The sequence below is a fragment of the Conger conger genome, chromosome 7 (assembly GCF_963514075.1).
Source record: "Conger conger chromosome 7, fConCon1.1, whole genome shotgun sequence".
NCBI lineage: Eukaryota > Metazoa > Chordata > Actinopteri > Anguilliformes > Congridae > Conger > Conger conger.
This window is the reverse complement of record NC_083766.1, coordinates 2,005,674-2,030,089: the sequence shown is the minus strand read 5'-3', so window position 1 is coordinate 2,030,089 and position 24,416 is coordinate 2,005,674. Positions and strand designations below refer to the sequence as shown.

The 24,416-nt window shown below is 47.3% G+C and overlaps 1 protein-coding gene across 1 annotated transcript in view; it reads right to left on the bottom strand.

Annotated features, from left to right (window-relative positions):
• The window catches only part of LOC133133212 (transmembrane protein 164), a 35,291-nt gene extending 23,849 nt beyond the window's left edge, over positions 1 to 11,442 (bottom strand). Inside the window, exon 1 of the mRNA XM_061249298.1 lies at positions 10,092 to 11,442. Coding sequence (XP_061105282.1) covers positions 10,092 to 10,535 — 444 coding nt within the window. The 5' untranslated portion in view covers positions 10,536 to 11,442. The remainder of the gene's footprint in view (positions 1 to 10,091) is intronic.
• Between the last annotated feature and the right edge of the window lie 12,974 nt (positions 11,443 to 24,416).

Below are 24,416 nucleotides of genomic sequence, written 5' to 3'. Positions count from 1 at the left end.
GAACTCTAATCTTTAGTTCTTTCCATAGATTTTCTATTGGATTCAAGTCAGGTGATTGGCTGGGCCATTCTAGCAGCTTTATTTTCTTTCTCTGAAACCCAGTGAGAGTTTCCTTGGCTGTGTGTTTGGGATCATTGTCTTGCTGAAATGTCCACCCTCGTTTCATCTTCATCATCCTGGTAGATGGCAGCAGATTTTTATCAAGAAGGTCTCGGTACATTTTTCCATTCATCCTTCCTTCAATTACATGAATTTGCCAGTGCCGTATGCTGAAAAACAGCCCCACACCATGATGTTCCCACCTCCAAACTTCACTGTTGGTATGGTGTTTTTGGGGTGATGTGCTGTGCCATTTGACCTCCAAACATGGTGTGTATTATGGCATCCAAAGAGTTCAATTTTGGTCTCATCTGACCAGACTATATTCTCCCAGTATTTCACAGGCTTGTCTAAATGTTGTGCAGCAAACTTTAAACGAGCTTCAACATGTTTTTTTCTTCAGCAATGGAGTCTTGCGTGGTGAGCGTGCATACAGGCCATGGCTGTTGAGTGCGTTACTTATTGTTTTCTTTGAAACAATTGTACCTGCTAATTCCAGGTCTTTCTGAAGCTCTCCACAAGTGGTCCTTGGCTCTTGGACAACTCTTCTGATAATTCTTTTGACTCCTCTGTCAGAAATCTTGCGAGGAGCACCTGGTCGTGGCCGGTTTATGGTGAAATGATGTTGTTTCCACTTCCGGATTATGGCCGCAACAGTGCTCACTGGAACATTCAGAAGTTTAGATATCCTTCTGTAACCAATGCCATTAGTATGTTTTGCAACAATAAGGTTGCAAAGGTCTTGAGAGAGATCATGGGATGTTTCTTGTGTGACACCTTTTTATAAGCCATCAGTTGGGACCGAACCAGCTGATATTAATTTGCACTGACAAGGGGCAGGATTGCTTTCTGATTACTGATAGATTTCAGCTGTTGTCTTGGCTTTTGGTGCCTTTTTGCACCTCCATTTCTTCATGTGTTCAATACTTTTTCCCTGTGTCATTCCATTTTATTACACATAACTTAATTTATGGACATCTAAGGTTTGATTTCTTTGCATGTGAAATCTGGTGAAAATTTCATGTCAGTAGCACCTTTAGAAATATATTTACTGAGAAAAATGGTGACGTGTTCAATACTTATTTTACCCGCTGTACCTGCATAAACACACACACACTGCACAGCCACAGGAATAGTTATGCTATGCACCTACACACAGGTACACACACACACACATATACCCTGCACATGTACAGACACACGCACACACACACAAACCGTGCCATGCCTGTGTGTAGTGTTACACAACAGTCTCTTACCATAACACTAAAATATGCTTTGCAATCCAAAGCAGCAGACTACTCAGGGATGGGACGGCCAATTACCCGACTTCACAGAACAGGTTCTCCACACCAAGAGCACGCCCACGATACACAGCTCAAGGCCAGCAGCAGCTCTGAAACAGGTGTGTGTGTGAGCGTGCGTGTGTATGAGAGAGCGAGTGTGTGCATGTGTGTGTGTGTGAGTGCGTGTGTGTGAGTGTGTGAGAGAGTGTGTGTGTGTGTGTGTGTGTGTGTCTGTGAGAGTGTGTGTGTGTGAGCGTGCGTGTGTATGTGAGTGTGTGAGAGAGTGTGTGTGTGTGTGTGTGTGTGTGTGTGTGTGTGTGTGTGTGTGTGTGTGAGCGTGTGAGTGTGTGAGAGTGTGCGTGTGTGTGTGTGTGAGTGTGTGAGAGAGTGTGTGTGTGAGTGTGTGAGAGTGTGTGTGTGTGTGAGCGTGCGTGCGTGTGTGTGTGTGTGAGTGTGTGTGTGTGTGAGCGTGCGTGTGTGTGTGAGTGTGTGAGAGAGTGTGTGTGTGAGTGTGTGAGAGTGTGTGTGTGTGTGAGCGTGCGTGCGTGTGTGTGTGTGAGTGTGTGTGTGTGTGAGCGTGCGTGCGTGTGTGTGTGTGTGAGTGTGTGTGTGTGTGAGCGTGCGTGTGTGTGTGAGTGTGTGAGAGAGTGTGTGTGTGAGTGTGTGAGAGTGTGTGTGTGTGTGAGCGTGCGTGCGTGTGTGTGTGTGTGAGTGTGTGTGTGTGTGAGCGTGCGTGCGTGTGTGTGTGTGTGAGTACTCCACTGGGCCACAGAACTTCCATCTCAGAGTTACACAGAGAAGAGGGAAATATTCACGAGCTTCAGGCAATAAACTGATCGGACCAACCTTAACTGAGCATGCTCAGTGCACCTCGAACTGCACACAGTTTAGGTGTTGTGTCCTTTTTACCACAGCTCTGACACTACTGCAGGGTTTTCCCCATACATTTAGCCATAAAGCACAGACACTTAGCCATGAAACAGACATTTTAGCCAAACAACACAGGCATTTAGCCAAACAGCACAGACGAGAGGAAGCACAAATACTCAACCCCAAGGCCCACTCCAGTGCTGTTCTCAGTCGCCACAGAGATTACGTTTTCATGCCAGAGTGTTGTTTGTAAAAGTGAAAAGGTTTTATCGAGCCGCTTTAAAACAAACAGAAAAGGTTTGCCATGGGCAAACATTCACTCTCAATCCCAATCTCACAAAGCAAACCCACGACCAATCAAACAAAGCATGAATGTTATTATATCAGGATTTATCGTATAGTGTAAGTGTGTCTGACTCTCACCAGCAGTACTGGAATAATCTCTCTTCACTCCCTCTCCCTCCCCCTCTCCCCTCTTCCTCCCTCTCTCCCCCCCTTCCTCACTCTCTCCCCTCTTCCTCTCCCTCTCTCTCCCTCCCCCTCCCCCTCTCTCCCTCTCAACAGACGCTCATAAGCTCACTCCACATTCAAGGCCCTTTCTTCTTTGATGGCAGCGCTGATACCTCCACACTGCAGTGCTTCTCTCGAGAGCATCTTCACTAAAAGAAATAAGGACAGCTGCCTATGCTTCTTCGCCTGCGATGAAAAGCCTTTTCAGCTGAACACAGAGGTGCGTACGGCCTGAACACAGGACAGGCCCAACACCGTTCATCACTGTGCAGACCTCAGCCAAACTGGAAGCATTTATTCAACCAGCCAGAAATGCCAACATGGCAACTGATTTTGTACACTGTGATTCTTAGGACTAAAACCTGCTTTCCAATTGGCCGCCACCTCAAATTTCAGTCAGCTGTAGGGTGGGACGATGTTGACGTTCATTCTGACTGGCCCAGTTAAGCCAGGCCAGTCCTCCAGTGATCTCAGGCTGTGGAGGGTCCCATGGTGTGCCCGTTCCACAGCTCATCTGTGTGCCGAGAGAGCTTCCCATCCCAGGCCCGGTCCACCGCCGGGCTCCTGCCTGGAGAACAGCCCCCATCTGTTCTGCCGGGTCACCGCACACCTGGGAGAGCGACTCCAAACCTCCGAGCAGAAACCCACACAGGAGACATGAGACCTGCAGGACGTCCCGGGTTAAACAGGCGCGGGTTTGCTCTTGGATCAGGGACTGCTCGCAGGAGTGAAGGCAAGGCAGCTCCCTGCAGCAGCGTGTGAGGAAAGCGCAGGGGTGAAATTCCAGGTAACCGCTTACGCAAGAAAAGTGCACCAGGTTCAAGATGAGGTAAACTGCCAGGAAATGCCATTTGGGAAAACCAGTCTAGTGTGTTACTGCTGCCTAAAGCAGCCAATCCCAGCATTACCGCTGCCTAAAGCAGCCAATCCCGGCATTACTGCTGCCTAAAGCAGCCAATCCCAGCATTACCGCTGCCTAAAGCAGCCATTCCCGGCATTACTGCTGCCTAAAGCAGCCAATCCCGGCATTACTGCTGCCTAAATGAGCCAATCCCAGCATTTCTGTTCTGGTGCCTTAGTGCTGCAGTGTAGAAAGGCCCAAGTTGAGGAGAAAGTGGCTGACTCAGACGCTAACCAGCCTGCGCCCAGGGGCCCACATCCTGCGCCCGGGGGCCCACATCCTGCGCCCGGGGGCCCACATCCTGCGCCCGGGGGCCCACATCCTGCGCCCGGGGGCCCACAGCCTGCGCCCGGGAGCCCACAGCCTGCGCCCGGGGGCCCACAGCCTGCGCCCGGCGGCCCACAGCCTGCCACCTGGCCTGCAGTCTCCCCTTATCGCTAAAGTCAGTGTTTCTGCTCAACGACGCCTCCACCCTCACAGGGGAACTCCACCACACCTCCTGCTCCTGAGCTGCAGTCTCAGCGTTTAAACAGAGGAAATACACAGGGCAGGACCCTTAGAGTAAAGAGAGGAAGGGAAGGGAGTCTGTGTGTGTGTATGAGAGAGAGTATGTCTGTGTGTGTGTGAGAGTGAGAGAGTATGTCTGTGTGTGTGTGAGAGTGAGAGAGAGTGTGTGAGTGAGTGTGTGTGTGAGAGTGAGAGAGTATGTCTGTGTGTGTGTGAGAGTGAGAGAGAGTGTGTGAGTGAGTGTGTGTGTGAGAGTGAGAGAGTATGTCTGTGTGTGTGTGAGAGTGAGAGAGTATGTCTGTGTGTGTGTGAGAGTGAGAGAGTATGTATGTGTGTGTGTGTGTGTGTGTGTGTGTGCGCATGTCCTGTGTGTGCATGTATGAGAGAATAAGTATGAATGTGTCTGTGTGTGTGTGTGTGTGTGAGAGAGAGAGAGAGAGTGTGTGAGTGAGTGTGTGTGTGTGTGTGTGCGCATGTCCTGTGTGTGTGTGTGAGAGAGAGAGAGAGAGAGTGTGTGAGTGAATGGTAAATGGTAAATGGCAGGCATTTATATAGCGCCTTTATCCAAAGCGCTGTACAATTGATGCTTCTCCATTCACCCATTCATACACACACTCACACACTGACGGCGATTGGCTGCCATGCAAGGCGGCGATTGGCTGCCATGCAAGGCCCCGACCAGTTCGTCAGGAGCATTTGGGGGTTAGGTGTCTTGCTCAGGGACACTTCGACACAGCCCGGGCGGGGGATCGAACCGGCAACCCTCCGACTGCCAGACGACTGCTCTTACTGCCTGAGCCATGTCGTGTGTGTGTGTGTGTGTGTGTGTGTGTGTGTGTGTGTGTGTGTGTGTGTGTGTGTGTGTGTGTGTGTGTGTGTGTGTGTGTGTGTGTGTGTGTGTGTGTGTGTGTGTGTGTGTGTGTGTGTGTGTGTGTGTGTGTGTGTGAGAGAGTGTGTGTGAGTGAGTGTTACTTGTTTATTCCTGAGGCACAAATGTACTAGAAGGACAATGTTTACATAAAGACTGAAAGCTTACTTCATCATCCCATCATGGGAGGTACAGTTTTAGCCTCAGGACTAAACAAGTAAACTTATTCTATTCTACATTGTCTTAATCTGAACTAGATTTTTTAATTTTGTGACCATATCGTATCGTGAAAACAATAATGTGTATTGTATGGTAACAATCGAGTGTACTGTCCCGCCCCTGTGTACTACTGTTACGTAGTGTACACATACAACCAAAATGAGGGTGATGGTGTGAAAACTTTATGTATTTTTTTATATTTTTATATTTTATCCCCGATTTTCTCCCAACCAGAATTCAGCTGAACCTGTTGACCTCCCGCAGTCTAAGTGCACAACTTTATCAGAAATAATTAGGCACATGAAATTATTAAGAGGCACATTTTTAAAGAAATCTCAGCAAAGGCCATCACTGTAACAGACCTGGCCACGCTTGACCAGTACCGTGCTCTTTATTTACCTGCCAAATATTAGCCCTGGGACAGAAAGCGCAGCGCTAACAGCCAGCTCTGCGTAGACACAAAGACAAGACACAACGGAGAACTGTGTACGAATGTATGAATGGTGTGAAAAGGGGAATGCGTCTGAGGAATTTCACTGGGAAAAGGTCAGGTGCCGTTCTGCATTATCAACACTTTTGCTTTTAAAATTCTAAAAATAAAACTACCCAGAACATTGTGCGGAACTGACCAATTAGAAACACAAGATCAGAGCACAGGCTGGAGTGTAAAACGCACACGCCCTACACAGTGCAGGGGGAGTAACGCACACACCCTACACAGTGCAGGGGGGGTAACGCACACGCCCTACACAGTGCAGGGGGGGGTAATGCACACGTCCTGCACAGAGCAGGGGGAGTAACGCACACACCCTACACAGTGCAGGGGGGGAAACGCACACGCCCTACACAGAGCAGGGGGGGTAACACACACGCCCTGCACAGAGCAGGGGGGTAACACACACGCCCTGCACAGAGCAGGGGGGGTAACACACACGCCCTACACAGTGCAGGGGGAGTAACACACACGCCCTACACAGAGCAGGGGGGGTAACACACACGCCCTACACAGAGCAGGGGGGGTAACACACACGCCCTACACAGTGCAGGGGGGGTAACACACACACCCTACACAGAGCAGGGGGGGTAACACACACGTCCTACACAGAGCAGGGGGAGTAACACACACGCCCTACACAGAGCAGGGGGGGGTAACACACACACCCTACACAGAGCAGGGGGGGGTAACACACACACCCTACACAGAGCAGGAGGAGTAACACACACACCCTACACAGTGCAGGGGGGGGTAACACACACACTACACAGAGCAGGAGGAGTAACACACACGCCCTGCACAGAGCAGGGGGAGTAACACACACGCCCTGCACAGAGCAGGGGGCGGTGAGAGCAGGGGGGCGGTGCTGAAATGTGACAGAGGAGCAGCTGATAGGCCAGTGCCCATGAGCCCAAGAGATGAGCTCACGACTGATTCGCGCCCCAACGCCCCTCACCACGAAGCATCCGTCCGTCCGTCTCATCTCGCCGCGTGCGATGCCCAGGATAATTGCAGGCCTGTTCCGTCGCTACAACACCCACAGTTCCGGGGGGGTGTGCGCTGGCATTGGAGGCCCCCAGCAGCACTGACAGCTGTTGCCTCAGTGCCGTCATTAAACCAGGGAGCCCAAAGCCAGCCACCGCGATTACCGCTGAGCAGCGACGCCAAACGCCCCGCCATCCCAAGCGCTCTTCCTGGCCGAAGCTTCGCCCCGTTATGCAGGACGCGGCTGGCTCTGCCGCGGTCGGGATCGGAGCCGCGGTCGGGATCAGAGCCAGGGCCTTTCACAGAGGCACTGGTCGCCAGCAGCCAGCCTATTTCTGCTTCTACAGCTCAAGTGAAGGGATCAGAGACATTAGAGCATCAACGCTCTTCCTCAAATGTAAAGAAAAATGCCTTTCAGAACAACTTACCTGAAGCCAAAAAACAAAGAACATGCAAAAATGCTCAGCCTGGTATTTCCTGTATATCTGCTTTCAGAAATCAGTTAGCCAAAATTGATACCATTGTCTCTAAAGGGAAGCCCCGAAGGCTGGTTCATACTCGACTGAAATCGCAGAAGGTTCCTGAGCATTACTACGTCGCCCGACATGGACGATGGTCTTTGTTTAATTTAAAATATATTTAATTTATTAAGTATAAAGCGAATGCCACTGGGACCAGCAACGGTTGCCTGACGGAGTGTCCACCAGCCTCTGATATGGACAGACATCCACATGAAATAGACGTTTCTAGCGATTTACAAATCATCCTGTGTCCTCAGGATTGCGTTACCAGCGTAACGGCTTCCTGTGCGTTGGCGAATGCTGTAGAAGGCTAGTCAATACGGTGTGGCTAGGCTTAGTCCGGTATCGAGAGGCTTAGCGTAGGTTCTGCGCTTACAGTATATCTACATTTGATTTCTGACAGTTTTTTGTGTCGTTTCTTGTAGTTTTTTAATTGATGAAAGCCATAATCCCCGCAGTCTGAGTGTGTCTCTTTGTAAACCTGCACGGACTCATTTAATGACAGTAAACAGAAACTGGTGTTTCACTGCAATCCAGCTCGCTTCACAGAAAGAAATCTGGAGATTCAGCAATAATGCCAAGAGGGAACGATTAGGCTTCAATTTATGGGCAGTAAACACAAGTATCTGGTTTATTTTAGTCATTGGGGAAACAGCACTCTTTGCATGGTGGCATCGGAGAGCAGTGGATGATTTCTTCATCAACAGATCAGCACTCTTAATAGGAATTGTCATTTGAGTGAAAAGAGACTATTTTATACCCTACAGTCCACACACAGTACTACAGGAGAGCCAGTGACTATTACACACCCTACAGGGCACACAGTACTACAGGAGAGCCAGTGACTATTACACACCCTACAGGGCACACAGTACTACAGGAGAAGGAGTTACACACTACAGTGTACACACAGTACTACAGGAGAGCCAGTGACTATTTCATACCCTACAGGGCACACAGTACAACAGGAGAGCCAGTGACTATTCTACACACTACAGTGTACACACAGTACTACAGGAGAGCCAGTGACTATTCTACACACTACAGTGTACACACAGTACTACAGGAGAGCCAGTGGAATGTGAGGTGGTGGGGAGGAACCAGGTATCCAGGTATCCAGGTATCCAGGTAAAGGTGCCATGAGCCCACCCACTCCCAGTGGCAGCTGCAGACGGAGTGTGAGGTACCACAGGTAGAGGTACCACAGTGTGGTACTGTGAGGTACCACAGGTAGAGGTACCACAGTGTGGTACTGTGAGGTGCCACAGGTAGAGGTACCACAGTGTGGTACTGTGAGGTACCACAGGTAGAGGTACCACAGTGTGGTACTGTGAGGTACCACAGTGTGGTACTGTGAGGTACCACAGGTAGAGGTACCACAGTGTGGTACTGTGAGGTGCCACAGGTAGAGGTACCACAGTGTGGTACTGTGAGGTACCACAGGTAGAGGTACCACAGGTAGAGGTACCACAGTGTGGTACTGTGAGGTACCACAGGTAGAGGTACCACAGTGTGGTACTGTGAGGTGCCACAGGTAGAGGTACCACAGTGTGGTACTGTGAGGTGCCACAGGTAGAGGTACCACAGTGTGGTACTGTGAGGTACCACAGGTAGAGGTACCACAGTGTGGTACTGTGAGGTACCACAGGTAGAGGTACCACAGTGTGGTACTGTGAGGTACCACAGGTAGAGGTACCACAGTCTGGTACTGTGAGGTACCACAGGTAGAGGTACCACAGTGTGGTACTGTGAGGTACCACAGGTAGAGGTACCACAGTGTGGTACTGTGAGGTGCCACAGGTAGAGGTACCACAGTGTGGTACTGTGAGGTACCACAGGTAGAGGTACCACAGTGTGGTACTGTGAGGTACCACAGTGTGGTACTGTGAGGTACCACAGGTAGAGGTACCACAGGTAGAGGTCGAGGACTGAGCCTGTGATTAAACAGTGCTGCACAAGAACAGCATGGCGCAGCAGAAATGCAAAGCAGTACCGCGCAAGAGGACAGTAATTTAAATAACGAACACCTTTACCTGGGAGAAAATTAATACTGCTTTGCACTATTCCGTTAACCTTGTTCCTTAATGAAGCCTGTGAGTAAACATACCATCACTGGGGGACAGATAGCTCAACATTTTACAGCTTAAATTTGAGAAAGGCAGCAATATGCAATATTTTCAATAATCACTCCTTCATGCTTGTCATATAGTACTTATGAATTATGTGTACACACATGTGCAGATACAACATCAACTCTTCATATAGATGGGTCTGGATTTAATTAATGACCCTGACAAAGCTTACAGCTTTCATCATGAATCATATCGTAACTAACCAAGCAGGCTATTTCTGTAAAGTCTAATAGACTATTTATTATTTTGGCCCCACATTATTGTTCAATTCACAGGAAGGTAACCTATTAGTCTTGATTGATGATTATTGATTCCGTGTACCTGCATGGGCTTGTTGAATGGTGTGGTCACTGGTCGGATGTCATCCCAACATTATTTTAATGTAGGTTACATTGTACATTGATCATATGGTAAATGTTAAATGGTCTGAATTTATATAGCGCCTTTATCCAAAGTGCTGCACAATTGATGCTTCTCATTCACCCATTCATACACACACACACACACACCCATTCATACACACACACACACACACACACACGCACTCATACACACACTCACACACCGACGGCTGCCATTCCAGGCACCAACCAGCTGGTCAGGAGCATTTGGGGGTAAGGTGTCTTGCTCAGGGGCACTTCGACACACCCAATACATAAATCATATCAATAGCCTACTTAATGTACTTGCATGCATACCTGTACCATGGTGACAACGTGACAGGGATTCAGTAGGTAGATCACCGTCTTGGTGGCAAACTTGAAGCCGACCTCCACCCCAAATGTCATACACAGAGCCACCAGCAACAAGTTCTTGCCCAAGCTGTCTTCCTTGGCCTTGCATCCGCCTCCATCCTTGGCGATTTCTTTCAGTTCTTTCGAAATGTTGATCTTTCTCAGCGCTAGTATCACCTCTATGATGGATATAAAAATCATCACCAAGCTCTCGTTGAAGCGCTGTTGTGGGGATAGGAAGGCGGCACATTCGGGCCCCCCGTTTCCTTCGAACTTGGGGTCCACACCACCGTAGACCCAGTCTAACAGGCTATAGATATTGTACCGAGACATGTTCCTCTTCTCGTATTGGAAAAGGTAAGAACAAGACGGAATGAACGACAGTACACTGATTTCCTGACGAAACATGAACGGCGAAATGTTCCGGCTAAAATGCCTCCAAATTAAATAGAGCGCAGCTATATGCTGTCTGGCTGCCTGCAGGCGAAAATAGGTTGGGTCCTGCAACCATACGCAAATGCGCTGTGACGATAAATGGGAAAAGCTGTCAAGCACCTTTGCTTGCAAGAGGATGCACTTAAAATTAACCCCAGTGAAATATCAACAAGGCTAGCGAAATATGTTTCGAGTCGCCTGAGAGATGATAACGCCCATGCGAGTTATCTAATCGTATCTCTTAACTGTAGGCTAGTAAATCAGTAAGTTAATAAAAACTGGCAAATCGTATCCCGTTCTGATACCATATATAACGAGCTCAATATCCACAGAGTAATTGTAGTCACCAGGAAGTCGACGGCTTAAATCACAACTAAAAAAAATGGCACAGGTTAGGGATGGCACTCCAACGAATTAAGTTAACGAATTACGGTATAAAAGAACACCATTTAAGCAATTAGCTAGGCTACAGTTTATGTGCATCATCAACACTAGAAATACTTCAGTCCCTATTTCCACGTAGAAGACACATGGCTACCGAAAACAGACAGCAGTGCATGCAATAATGATGGACAAAAGCGAAACGATTTCGCTAAACACACCCAATCCCGGCAGGAGAGACTAGACCGTCAGTAGATAGCTAGCTACGGTAGCTGTTCAAATAGGCTACCGTCTGCAATGCAAATCCATGTGGTCCGCTCGAATAATCTCTGTCCACTACATGGGATTCAGAGAATCGCCAAGTGGTTTTACTGGAACGCAATAATTTTTGTATTATTCAATCATAATCCATATTTATTCCCACGGCAGTGACACTGACCCAATGTAGGTTACCGCGATTGGATGTGAATACGCTCTGAACCCGCCTATTTTACACTCAGGAGTGAGGCGTGTTTTAACCCCATCGGCGCCGCCCGTATTCGTAAAGAGTTAAATGATGGGCTACACCCAGCGATTTAATCTGAATTCAGCAATCATTGATCAAGCGATTTAGTACTTCAAATATTTTCACGGAGCAGTGCGGAAGAGCGTTTGCGAAATAAGCAATATCCACCAATTTTCGATTGCCTGCTAGAAATTGTGAAAAGCGTGGATGCTGGTATGTCGTTCTTATGTAACAGGACTTTGCCATCCGACCCGCTGCGGCCGCCCAGAGACCGCTTGCACAGGTCAATACATGTGCCATGTTAAACACTGCATACTTTACGATCCTAGGAAAAGGAAGGGAAATTGAATTGAAGTCAGCTTTGTGCACTGAGATTTGAGATAAAAGCGTTATCAGTAGCTATACATTGATGCATGCACCATATCAGTAATATCTGGATTGCCATGAAAAACAATCAGTAATATTTTTCCAAGCCCCGCTGTCTCATTAAAGAAAGGGATATTCCTACACAAGCAACATTTTCTTTAAATGTAAAATTATACCTCATTAACATATTTCAGTTTGAAATAATGAAATATTTAAGAAAATAAATAAATTAAGAAGATTTCTAAGATTTGACATAAATGATTAAGAGGAATAACAGGTCGCAACTGCAATAGGCTACATTGAGCCTTTTATCGGTCCTATTGGTCCGCTGAACCTCACAACGGATTCCTGAGTACAAACGCCCTCTAGCGTTGTTAGTGTTCGATCGTTCAATTTACAATTTAATTGTAAATAAAATTGTTTGTTTGGCTAAAAGGCCGTTTTAAATAGCTTTAAACAGAAAGTTGCAGTAGTTTTTAAGCCCGGTGTAGTTATTCATTATTCGTGGCTTCAGACACGGGCAACCAGGGAACAGATGATGGCCTCTCACCTCGTATCCTGTAAGTGGTCTGATATAAAATAATGTAATGTTTAGTAAGCGTTTCATTTGTGCACAACTCAAACAATCAAATATCTCTTGACTTGCCTACCACTGTCAGGACAGCAGAATCCCTCCCCCTATTTCGATGCAGACTAAAAACACACCTTTTCAAACTGTACCTTAGTCCTCCCTCCTGATTTCCCCCACCCCCCCCTTTCTGATATCCCTATCCTCCTTGTCTAACCCCCCCCAAAAAAAAAAAAAAATTGCACTTATGATGACTATATGTTTAGAACAGCATTTCAAGTGTATTTTCCGAGTTATGCTTTGACTTGTGGAAGAAACTATTACATTAATGGCATTTGGCAGACGCTCTTATCCAGAGCGACGTACAACAAAGTGCATACCCATAACCAGGGATAAGTTCGCTGAAAGACCCTAGAGGGAAGTACAATTTCACTTGCTTACCTGTACAACAAAGATAAGGACCAGGGCCTTTTTTTTTTTTTTTTTTTTTTTTACACGAACAAATAAACAAACAACAAAGCAAAAGTGACCAAACTTAACCATCCAAATACTGCTTACCTAGCCAACTAAAAATACCGTTACACAAAGTAAATCACAAAGACAACAATTAAGGTTCACAGGGAGGTAGGGAGGGACGGGGAGAGGTGCTGCTTGAAGAGCTGTGTCTTCAGCTTGCGCTTGAAGGTGGGGAGAGATTCTACAGTTCTGACCTCAACGGGGAGTTCGTTCCACCACCGTGGAGCCAGAACAGACAGTAGTCGTGAGCGTGAGGTGGAGGTTCGGAGAGGGGGAGGTGCCAAGCAGCATGTGGAGGCTGAACGAAGAGGTCTGGCAGGGGTGTAGGGTCTGATGATTTTTTGTAGATAAGCTGGGGAAGACCCCTTAACTGCTTGGAAGGCTAGCACCAATGTTTTGAATTTGATGCGAGCCATGACAGGCAGCCAGTGGGGGGAAGTAAGCAGGGGGGTGACGTGTGAGTATTTGGGAAGGTTGAAGACCAGACGAGCTGCTGCATTCTGGATAAGTTGGAGGGGTCTGATGGCGGACGCTGGGAGGCCAGCCAAGAGGGAATTGTAGTAGTCTAGGCGGGACAGAACCATCGCTTGGACCAGGAGCTGGGTCGAGTAGGGGGTGAGAAAGGGGCGGATTCTCCGTATGTTGTACACGAAGAACCTGCATGACTGGGTCACCGCCGCAATGTTCTCGGAAAGGGACAGTCTGCTGTCCATCACCACGCCGAGGTTCCTTGCACTGGGTGATGGTGTGAGTGTGGTATCCCCGAGGGAAATGGAGAGATCCAGATGGGGAGAGGTATTAGCAGTGATGAATATCATTTCAGTCTTACCTGGGTTGAGCTTTAGATGGTGGTTGTCCATCCTGGATGTCACTCAGGCAAGCAGAGATACGGGCTGAAACTTATGTATCAGAAGGTGGGAACGAGATGAAGAGTTGGGTATCGTCCGCATAGCGGTGGTAGGATAGCCCATGTGCAGTGATCACAGAGCCAAGGGAACGAGTGTCAAGAGAAAAAAGAAGCGGGCCTAGGACTGAGCCCTGGGGAACTCCTGTGGCAAGGGGCTGAGGTGTCGATACCGTACCAGCCCAGGCAACCTGGAAGGAGCGACCAGAGAGGTAGGACTCAATCAAGTCCAGGGCTGTGCCACAGATTCCCGTTGCTGATAGGGCGGACAGGAAGATGGAGTGATCCACAGTGTTGAAGGCAGCAGAGAGATCTAGAAGAATGAGGACAGAGGAGAGGGAGGCTGCTCGAGCGGCATGGAGCGACTCACTGACGGAGAGGAGCGCGGTCTCTGTCGAGTGGCCCGATCTGAAGCCAGACTGATGGGGGTCTAGCAGGTTGTTGTTAGAAAAGAAAGAAGAAAGTTGAGTAGAAGCGGCTTGTTCTATGGTTTTAGGAAAAAAAGGAAGAAGAGATACCGGGCGGTAGTTCTGGATGATGGAGGGATCCAGAGTAGGCTTTTTTTTAGCAGCGGAGTGATGTGGGCCCTCTTGGAGGATGCTGGAAAACAGCCAGAAGACAGGGAGGAGTTGACAAGGGAGGTGACAAATGGGAGAATGTCAGGTGTGATAGTCTGGAGAAGAGAAGAGGGGATAGGTTCAAGGGCACAGGTTGTAGGGCGGTGGGAGAGCAGGAGTTGAGAAACATCAGAGTCTGTAAGGGGGGAGAAAGTGGAAAAGGAAGGGATGGGCCTAGAGGGGGGGAAGGGCACAGTGAAGGGGGCAGTGGTTGTAAAGGATCTGCGGATGTCTGTGACCTTTTCATCAAAAAAATCAGCAAAGTCATCAGCAGCGAAGGAGGACTGAGGTGGAGGAGGCGGTGTGTTGAGGAGAGAGGAGAAAATAGAGAACAGTTTCCGGGGGTTAGAAGTAGAATTCTGAATTTATGTCTGATAGTATTTTGCTTTGGCGGCAGTGACAGCAGAAGAGAATGCCGCCAGGAGAGACTGGTAAGTTGTGAGGTCTGAAGGGTCTCTGGATTTTCCCCACTTCCTCTCCGCTGCGCGGAGGCTGGCCCTGGAGGTACGGAAGGTGTCAGATATCCAAGGACTGGGAGGGGATGTGCGAGGTGGCTTTGAGACAGGGGGACAGAGAGAGTCAAAGGCAGAGGAGAGAGATGAAAGGAGGGTGGCAGATGCAGAGTCAGTGGGGAGTTTGGAGAAGGATTTGAGAGGGGGGAGTGAGGCGGTGACAGTGGTGGCAAAGGAAGAGGGTGAGAGGGAGTGGAGGTTACGGCAGGCTGAGGAAGTGTGGGTGGGAGGAGGGGGAGGAGGATGGGGAGGAAGAGGGAGGGAGAATGAGATGAAGTGGTGATCAGATGTATGCAGAGGGGTAACCGTGAAATCAGAGCATGAGCAGTTCCTCACAAAGACATGGTCTAGGACATTGCCCACCTTGTGGGTTGGAGGAGAGTGTTGCAGGGAGAGGCCGAAGGAGTGGAGTAGCGGTAGGAATGCAGCAGCCTGGGAGGCTTCTAGGTGGATGTTTCAGTGGGGTGCCATCCTCAGGGAAGGAGCTGAGAAGGGTGTCTAGCTCATCAAGGAAGTTTCCCAGGGGCCCTGGAGGACGATAGATAACTGCAATAAAAAGGTTAGTAGGGTAGGATACTGCAACAGAATGGAATTCAAAAGTGGATATGGACAGGTCAGAGAGGGGGAGAACAGAGAATTTCCATGAGGGGGAAATTAAAAGACCAGTACCACCGCCACGGCCGGAAGGAGTGTGCGAGAAGGAGAAGGAGGATGAGAGGGCAGCGGGAGTGGCGGTGTTGTCAGGTGTGATCCAGCATGCTCTTGTAAATCGCTTTGGATTAAAAGCGTCCGCCAAATGACTAAAATGTAAATGTAAATGTAATGTTCTAATGGGTCAGTTTTTTTTAAATCAGTTTGTTGTTAAACACTATTGTCATTAAAACCCATTAATATTAATGACTTAATTCATACATGTTTAGCACATCATACTGACCCAGTTCAGTTAGAATAATTTAAATCAATAAATAAAAATGAATAATGATGAAATAAGAATATTCCTCTGAAAGGTAATTGAGGAATTGGAGATTATATGACAAAAAGAAAAGCTACACTTTAGAGTTAATTCATTCTGAAAAGTAATTATTCATATTTATATTGGTGCAGTATGCCTGATATCACATATTTATACAATATTCATTTTCATATTGATAAAATATTTTAACTGTGTAGGGCTGTTATCTTTCTTTGAAACACATGCACTGTTTATTAAATTCACTAATGACCAACGTTAATTTAAAATAGCAGTTAACTGAGTAAAGTTACAGGGGTGTTTTGGTCATGGTGTCTGTCTCACTGCTGGGGCTGATCAAGGGCAAACCTGGAGGACAGAGAGAGGATCCGTTAAAATCTGCTGTGTGAGCACACTGCATTTCACATTACATTATTATTATTATTGGCATTTGGCAGACGCTCTTATCCAGAGCGACGTACAGTTGATTAGATTAAGCAGGAGACAATCCTCCCCTGGAGCAGTGCAGGGTTAAGGGCCTTGCTCAAGGGCCCAACGGCTGTGCAGATCTTATTGTGGCTACACCGGGATTAGAACCACCGACCTTGCGGGTTCCAGTCATGTACCTTAACCACTACGTTACAGGCCGCCACCTTGCACCACATGCACCATACACACCTCTGCATATTCACCTGTGGCATATCCCTAACCCTTACCCAAAAACTCCAACAGAGGTCAGAGTGAAATAGGTCCCTGTTCGACTGCCATTTAGTCTGGGGGTAAGAGAGCTGCAGTGAAAATGTTCCCCCTGGCCTGGTGTTTTAGTCTAGGGGTGAGAGTGTTGCAGTGAAAATGTTCCCCCTGGCCTGGTGTTTTAGTCTAGTGGTAAGAGAGCTGCAGTGAAAATGTTCCCCCTGGCCTGGTGTTTTAGTCTAGTGGTAAGAGTGCTGCAGTGAAATAGGTCCCCCTGGCCTGGTGTTTTAGTCTAGGGGTGAGAGTGTTGCAGTGAAATAGGTACCCCTGGCCTGGTGTTTTAGTCTGGGGGTGAGAGTGCTGCAGTGAAATAGGTCCCCCTGGACTGTTGTTTTAGTCTGGGGGTGAGAGTGTTGCAGTGAAATAGGTCCCCCTGGACTGGTGTTTTAGTCTGGGGGTGAGAGTGCTGCCGTGAAATAGGTCCCCCTGGACTGTTGTTTTAGTCTGGGGGTGAGAGTGCTGCCGTGAAATAGGTCCCCCTGGCCTGGTGTTTTAGTCTGGGGGTGAGAGTGTTGCAGTGAAATAGGTCCCCCTGGCCTGGTGTTTTAGTCTGGGGGTGAGAGTGCTGCAGTGAAATAGGTCCCCCTGGCCTGGTGTCACTGTTGACAGAAGCAGGAAAGGGTAGGTAGGTAAAATCCAGAATTTTGTGTGATATTTGTTAGACGTAAATATTAATGGTAACCAAGAAACTATCACTCTTTAATGTTTTAATGTAATATTAATGTTACCAAGGAACTGTCATTAATCTATAATGGAATGCTACAGGAGGCAAATTTTAGAAGATATAGAGTCGTTTGGCTGGGGGGATGTTGCCTAACAACAGTGATGTTGGAAACCCATGAGTAATCCAGACTGATAACAGTAGTTTGGCAATGTCTCACATCCACAGTAATTACAGAGACACTGAGGTCTCATTGAGGAGAATGTTCACACTGAGTGACTGGAAGGATGAATGTGAATGTTGTGTGTAAGAGTGAGTACGCAGTTTAATTTCAGAATTGGGAGAGGGGGGGGGGGTAGAGATGAGAGGGGTTAGTTCAGGGGTCGGCAACCCTGGTCCTGGAGAGCCACGGGGTGTGCTAGCTTTTGTTGTTACTCAGCACTTAACTGATCAATTAAAGCAGTCGATTACTCAGTTAACTGGCCTCACCTGGTTTCTTGGGCGTGAATCAGTTGCTGGTATTAAGGCGAAAGCAAAAGCCAGCACACCCTGCGGCTCTCCAGGACCAGGGTTGCCGACCCCTGGGTTAGTTAGTATGTTTGATAAGTGGCTTAAACGTAGCTAGCCAGCAAACGTACTTGGCTCGCTAGCTTCTTAATTGACAGTGGATAGAAAAGGAAGCTAGCTAAAATGATTAATTTTGTATGATATTTGTCGGATGTAAATGTTAATTAATTAATATTAATTACTTATCACTCTTTAATGTTTTAATGTAATGTAATTGTTACCAAGGAACTGTCATTCATCTATCCTGGAATGCTACAATTTTTGAAAATATAGTTGTTTGTTTGGCTGGGGGATTGCCTAACAACAGTGATGTTGTGTTGAGCTGATAATTCTGCACATCAATGTTGCACAAATTAGGAAGACTAACGTTTTTTGGGAGTCTAAAAGTGGAAAACTAATCATCATGAATCAAAAGGAAATGACACACGCAGTTCCTGTATACTATGCTAATTTAAAGAAGCAGGGAGGAGACACGACTCATTTTCTGAAAGGAACCCCATGACTAATCCAGACTGATAACAGTAGTTTGGCAATGTCTTTAAAATCCACAGTAATTACGGAGACACAAGTCATTGAGGAGAATGTTTACACGCGAGTGACTGGAAGCATGAATGTGAATACTGTGCATATGAGTGAGTGTCTGCAGTATAATTTGAATATGGGGGGGGGGGGGGGGTGAGAGGAGGGGAGGGGGGGGGCACACAAACGCACGTCAGGCAGCAGAGCAGGGACATGGCCACCACGCCGATGGGCACCACGATGGCCGCAGGACCGGGGACGTGGTGCCGGAAGTGGGCCACGGTCTCCATGACGACCTCCATCAGCCCAGCTCTGCGCTCATCAGCATCGGGCCCTGTGTTCACATCGCCACAATCAGCAAACGGCAAGCCTGGGGCAGCCTCGTGCCCGAGCTGGGCCCTGCGAGGCCGCTGGTTCAGGCCCCCAGTGTGGCCACAATCAGATCAGTGCAGCTGTTGGGCCCTTGAGCTAGGCCCTTAACCCCACATTGCTACAGGGGGGATTGAGCCCTGCTTAGTCCAATCAAGTGCTTTGGATAAAAGTGTCAGCTAAGTAACTGTAATGTAATTAGTCAATTTTAATAGGCACTTGTGGTACATTTTGTTCACCCCATTTAAAGGTTTAGAACAACTGCTATTTAAATTATCTGCAGGATTCCCTGAGGCCAGGAAAGCACACAGGTGGTTTTCACCTGTTTCATAGCTGTCTTCAGGGTCGAACGGATCATCAGTCGTGGGAACGTCTGGAATGGCATCCCGTTTTGAGATCCTGGTGAGGTCCTGTGTCCCTCCTGAGTCCCGCCCCGGTGATGCTCTCGGCAACAGTAACCCTGGAGATGAGGTCGAAGCGGCCTTGGACTCAGGTATTGCCCTACAGCTTACATTTACAACAAGCACCGTCAAAATGACAGCCAGCCACAACCTAAGGCCATTAGCCATGGCTTCAAATGCAGCAAACACATACCAGGGAGCTTTATGTACGAATCTCCCAGAAACAGCTCTGTTTGCTCACAGTGCTCTTCTGTGACATCACTTCAGTGCCATCCGTGTTCTAATTCCATAGGATTGTGTACCGGTCCAAGAAAGAGCTTGATGCTTCCACACCATAACATTGCATAAGATAACATAACATAGCGTAACATAGCGTAACATAGCATAACATAACCGAACATAACCAAACACACAGTATGGAGCCCCAAGATATGAGGAGACTAATTGCCAGATAACATGTTGTGTATTTCATGTGCAGATGACACTTTTCAGACTTATTTGTTTCTGCCCACAGTATGAAAACTATAGACAATTTGTCTCATTTCTTGATAGCCTGGCAGGCCAGTTTAGGTGTGGTGGTCAGGTACAATGAAGAATTGTAGGCTAGTTGGATCCATTGGCCACAGGCTATGTGCTTGCTCAGATTAGCTCACACACACACACACACATTTTCACTTTCCTGTTGTTCACACAGGAACCAATGGCGTTGCCATGGTCCCCAGCCTATGTTTACTGTGCACAAACACACACAGTCAAGGCCATGGCTATGTTCACAGGAACATGGTGCGATGGTTATAAACATCCGATAATTAGTTACTTCCAATTATCTGGAATCTGTCAGCACGACAATTGTCATTGACTCAAACTCTTATCTGACGTGTGTATGAGTACCGGTTACAGCTGCAAGTGTATCCTGATGATTTTACTGTGTCCAAGTACAGGCTTGAACCAGGGTCAGTTATAGAGCTGTCAGAAAATTAGAAACAAGGCAACTGCAGTAGAGTTGTGATTGGTTGTGTAATTACAACTTTTGTTGGCTTATAATACATATTGAATTATTTTTTCCTGAGAGTGTATCTGGGATTCAAACCTGTGGCTTCTGGGTTGCAAGCCCAGTCCTCTACCCACAATGCTTCAGGTTTGTGTCATTGGTTGCTGGAATTGGATGATATGCTGGCTGTAATTAGTGTAAAATAACAGCTTTATTTCTGGGTGCAAGGCTTATCTTTTTTATTTTAAATATTTGAGTCATTAGTACCTTTATTTAGATTTAAAAATGGCAAACTGAAGAACTGCTCCGGACTGGCCAATCGGTCCACAGCTCGAGCATTGTGCTCCAGATGACATTTCTCAATTATGTTCAGAATTTAAATGAATATGAACAAGAAAGGTACAGCTAGTATATCTTCTCCAAAATACAGTATTCATACATATACTGTTAGAATCACAGCAAAACTGTGCTCCAGGTATTTAAAAATAGATAAGCACATTTCCATGTACGACTGCAGCTAACTCTACCTATCCCTACCTCTACGTGCTGGATTTGTGATGCAAACAGATCAAACAGTGTGAAATCGTCGTAAACGATCGTTCCACTGAGTGTTCTTCCTCCGAGACCTGAAAAACGTCGCTGATGTAATTAGCAACCTGTGATTAAGCACAGCCAGTTCTCATAAGCAGAGGGGCGTTACTGTGCGTTTAGTCCTGGCGGCCCCAGGGAGTGGCTGCGTGGTGCAGATGCATTTCCACAGATAATGACCTCATCACGCCGTGGCCACATCTGAGTGAGAACCACGGGAGACCGGGCGTGGGGCGGTTACTGGCAAGACCACAAGCCCCGAGACCCCGGGGCGTGTCTGAGGGCATGGTGCTGAGCAGGGCGGGGTTACTGGGAGGTTTTCAAGCCGTTTCACAGACTGTAACTGTAACGTTGATCAATCAATCAATCAATCAATCAATCAATCAGTGAGTCCATGGTCCACACAGAGTCCCTGTACGGCTTTCCTTGTTGCCGGCGCTGAGGTGTGCCACTGAAGGCAGTTGGTGATGAGTGTGTGGTTGGTCCGCGCGCGTCATTGTGAGTGGCGTGTTCTGCGTTTGATCTCAGGTCACGGCCGTGCCGCAGTGTGCTGAAAAAGGCCCCGCCCACCGCCGCTGATAACCAGCAGGCCGCTCACTTCCTGGATACCAGCTCCATAAACTTTCCCCTCGCGGGATGTTGAGCGTCAGAATGATTCACCAAAAGTTTATGCAAATGGAGGACTGGCGGGGAACGCTGATCGGGGAGGCTGGGGAGAAGATTACAGCGCTGAGACTGAGATCACTGTCGAGCCCACAGAAGGTCGCCTTCTCAGAACCCAGAGAACGATGAGGTCATGCACTGAAAACACGAATGTACACACTGTTCACTGAAAACACGAACGTACACACTGTTCACTGAAAACATGAACTTACACACTGTTCACTGAAAACATGAACTTACACACTGTTCACTGAAAACACGAATGTACACACTGTTCACTGAAAACATGAACTTACACACTGTTCACTGAAAACATGAACTTACACGGCGTTCACTGAAAACATGAACTTATACACTGTTCACTGAAAACATGAACTTACACTCCGTTCACTGAAAACATGAACTTACACACTGTTCACTGAAAACATGAACTTACACACTGTTCACTGAAAAAACACAAGCTTATACACTTTTCAAAGCCACAAGTATACATACAGTACTGTGCAAAAGGCACCTGTATAACATTCTGTACAGATAAGATTATTTAAAAAATAATTAAATGAAAGGTCCTAAATAAACGTACTATACATTTTACATTACATTTTAGTAATTTGACAGAATAGTTCAAAACTGAATCAAATCAATATGTTTTGTTACCAACCTTTGGCATTAAAACTGCATCACTTCTCTGAGATAGCCAACGCTGTCCTATAGTTCTATAAGACAATCAGCAGGGAGGTTGTTCCAAGCATGTTGGAGACCTTGCCAAAATTCTTTTGCAGACTTGGTTGAAATTGTACTTACCTCTAGGGTCTTTCAGCGAACTTATCCCTGGTTATGGGTATGCACTTTGTTGTACGTCGCTCTGGATAAGAGCGTCTGCCAAATGCCAATAATGTAATGTAATGTAATGTACATTGTTACCAAATCAAGTGATTTTTGAATGTTATTTAAAGATAGAATTTTTGGCTTTTCTGTTGTATCATGATGTAGATAATACATGCTTCATAATGCAACATTTTTACCAAAATCCAGTGATTACATTTTTAAAAAAAATTGTTTCATAAAAAGTGACTTTTGGCTTTTCTGTCACGCTTAAAATACAATGCAGATTTTTATAAAATTCCAAGGATGTAAAGCTTAATATTCCAAATGTAAACTCATTCATTCACAACGGGGGTATTTATTTAATGGATTCACTCAATAAAAGGTGAAAAGTACGACCACAGAGCTTCAGTAAGCACAGGAGAAAGGTTATGTTTATTTTTTCAATGTTTATCAGAAATACTCCTTTCCATCCCAGACCCAAGAAAAAGAGTATGATTTTAAAATGTTTGGTGCAGAAATAGAACAAAGGTATACACCTAATCTGAAGCCCCCAAAGCACATATACCATACAGTACACATATATGGTACTGTCCATAAAAGGGTATATTTGACGGTCGTGAAAGTGCGCTTTAGCCTTTGTGAGGCCAACGTCAGAGAAACGTGGCACACACCACTCTGTGAGCGTGAAAAGTGTCTGTGCTTCACGGAAGGGGACAGAAACCAGACAACATGCCCCCTTTCACGAGCAGCAGCTCCAGGAACCAGACAACATGCCCCCTGTCACGAGCAGCAGCTCCAGGAACCAGACAACATGCCCCCTGTCACGAGCAGCAGCTCCAGGAACCAGACAACATGCCCCCTGTCACGAGCAGCAGCTCCAGGAACCAGACAACATGCCCCCTTTCACGAGCAGCAGCGCCCCAGAAGTTCCCGAGTGAAAGAGAGGGAGACGAACGTGATGTTTCGCTTTCGTTTCCCCCCTCTATGGACGCCCCTTGTGTCCGCGCTCTGCCAGAACACCGTCAGCGACGGTCTGGCAGCCTATCGTAATTGATGTTTAGTGAGAGTTCATGCCGTTGGCAGATGAATGAAAATGTGCATTGTGTGCGTGTGACGGGCCTACGGCCTTCTGCAGTGAAGCGCGGGGCTGGGGACGGCCCCGCAGAGGTGACTAAGCGGATGAATTCCCATCCAGGTGTTGGGAGAGGCCCAGGGGAATTCAGAGGGCAAGAGCAGTACTAAACCCCAGGCCTTCGACTGCTTCTCAGTCAGACACGCAACCCACCTGCACGCGTCCGTCTGTCTGTCTGTGTGCGTGTGCGTGTGCGTGTGCTTGAGTGTGTCGGTCCGACGGCTTCGACGCCGATCCCCTGCGTGTCGAGGCAGTGTGTAGAGGCAGCATCGCCGGGTGAGGAAGTCGCGTTTACGGATTCTAAGAATTGGGGGCCAGCGGCAGCAGGAAGTGTGCGGGCTGAGTGCAGCGCTGGGTTGGGGAACGAGCTGCTCGAGTGCACAGGTAGCCCACCGCCCGGCAGGTACGTCTCTCACACATCTGCTGGAAACTCTCTTACAAAAGCTTTCCTTCCCGTGAGAACAAAGCTTTAACCTGAAATCTATCATCCGCTATTAGCAACGGTGAAGAATTACATTCCTCTTCCTTTGCTCACGTGCCATCCATGTGACCGGTAACTTCTTTTATGTTTTGTGTTGTACCTGCTTAAATTGGAAATCTTCATGGAAATGTGTGTGATCAACTAATTTTACAGCAAAACAAATGAATGTTTGCTAAGTGGACCAGGCTGAAATGGGGAGAAGATTTTTGAAGGTAAAATATACTGGATTATTTGCATCTTTGTGAAATTCGCTTAATGCAATTTCCTCGAGAGAATTCAAGTCTTTACATGCTGTATTCTCCTGTTGTTAGGAATCTAGAAATAACCTGTCATAGGTTAAAAAAAAAAAAAAATGTTGGGTGTGTGTGTGTGTGTGTGTCTGTGTGAGTGTGTGTGAGTGTGAGAGAGTGTGTGTGTGTGTGTGTGTGTGTGTGTGTGCTTAGTCCAAAGGGAAGTGGAGGTTAGCAGTTAACTGTCAAATAAATTCATGGGGGGCGGATTTACATAATGCAGGTTCTCCCTTTCTAAACTGAAGGCTCTACATTTAATACAACAAGCGTGCATGCTTTAACATTAAACTAAT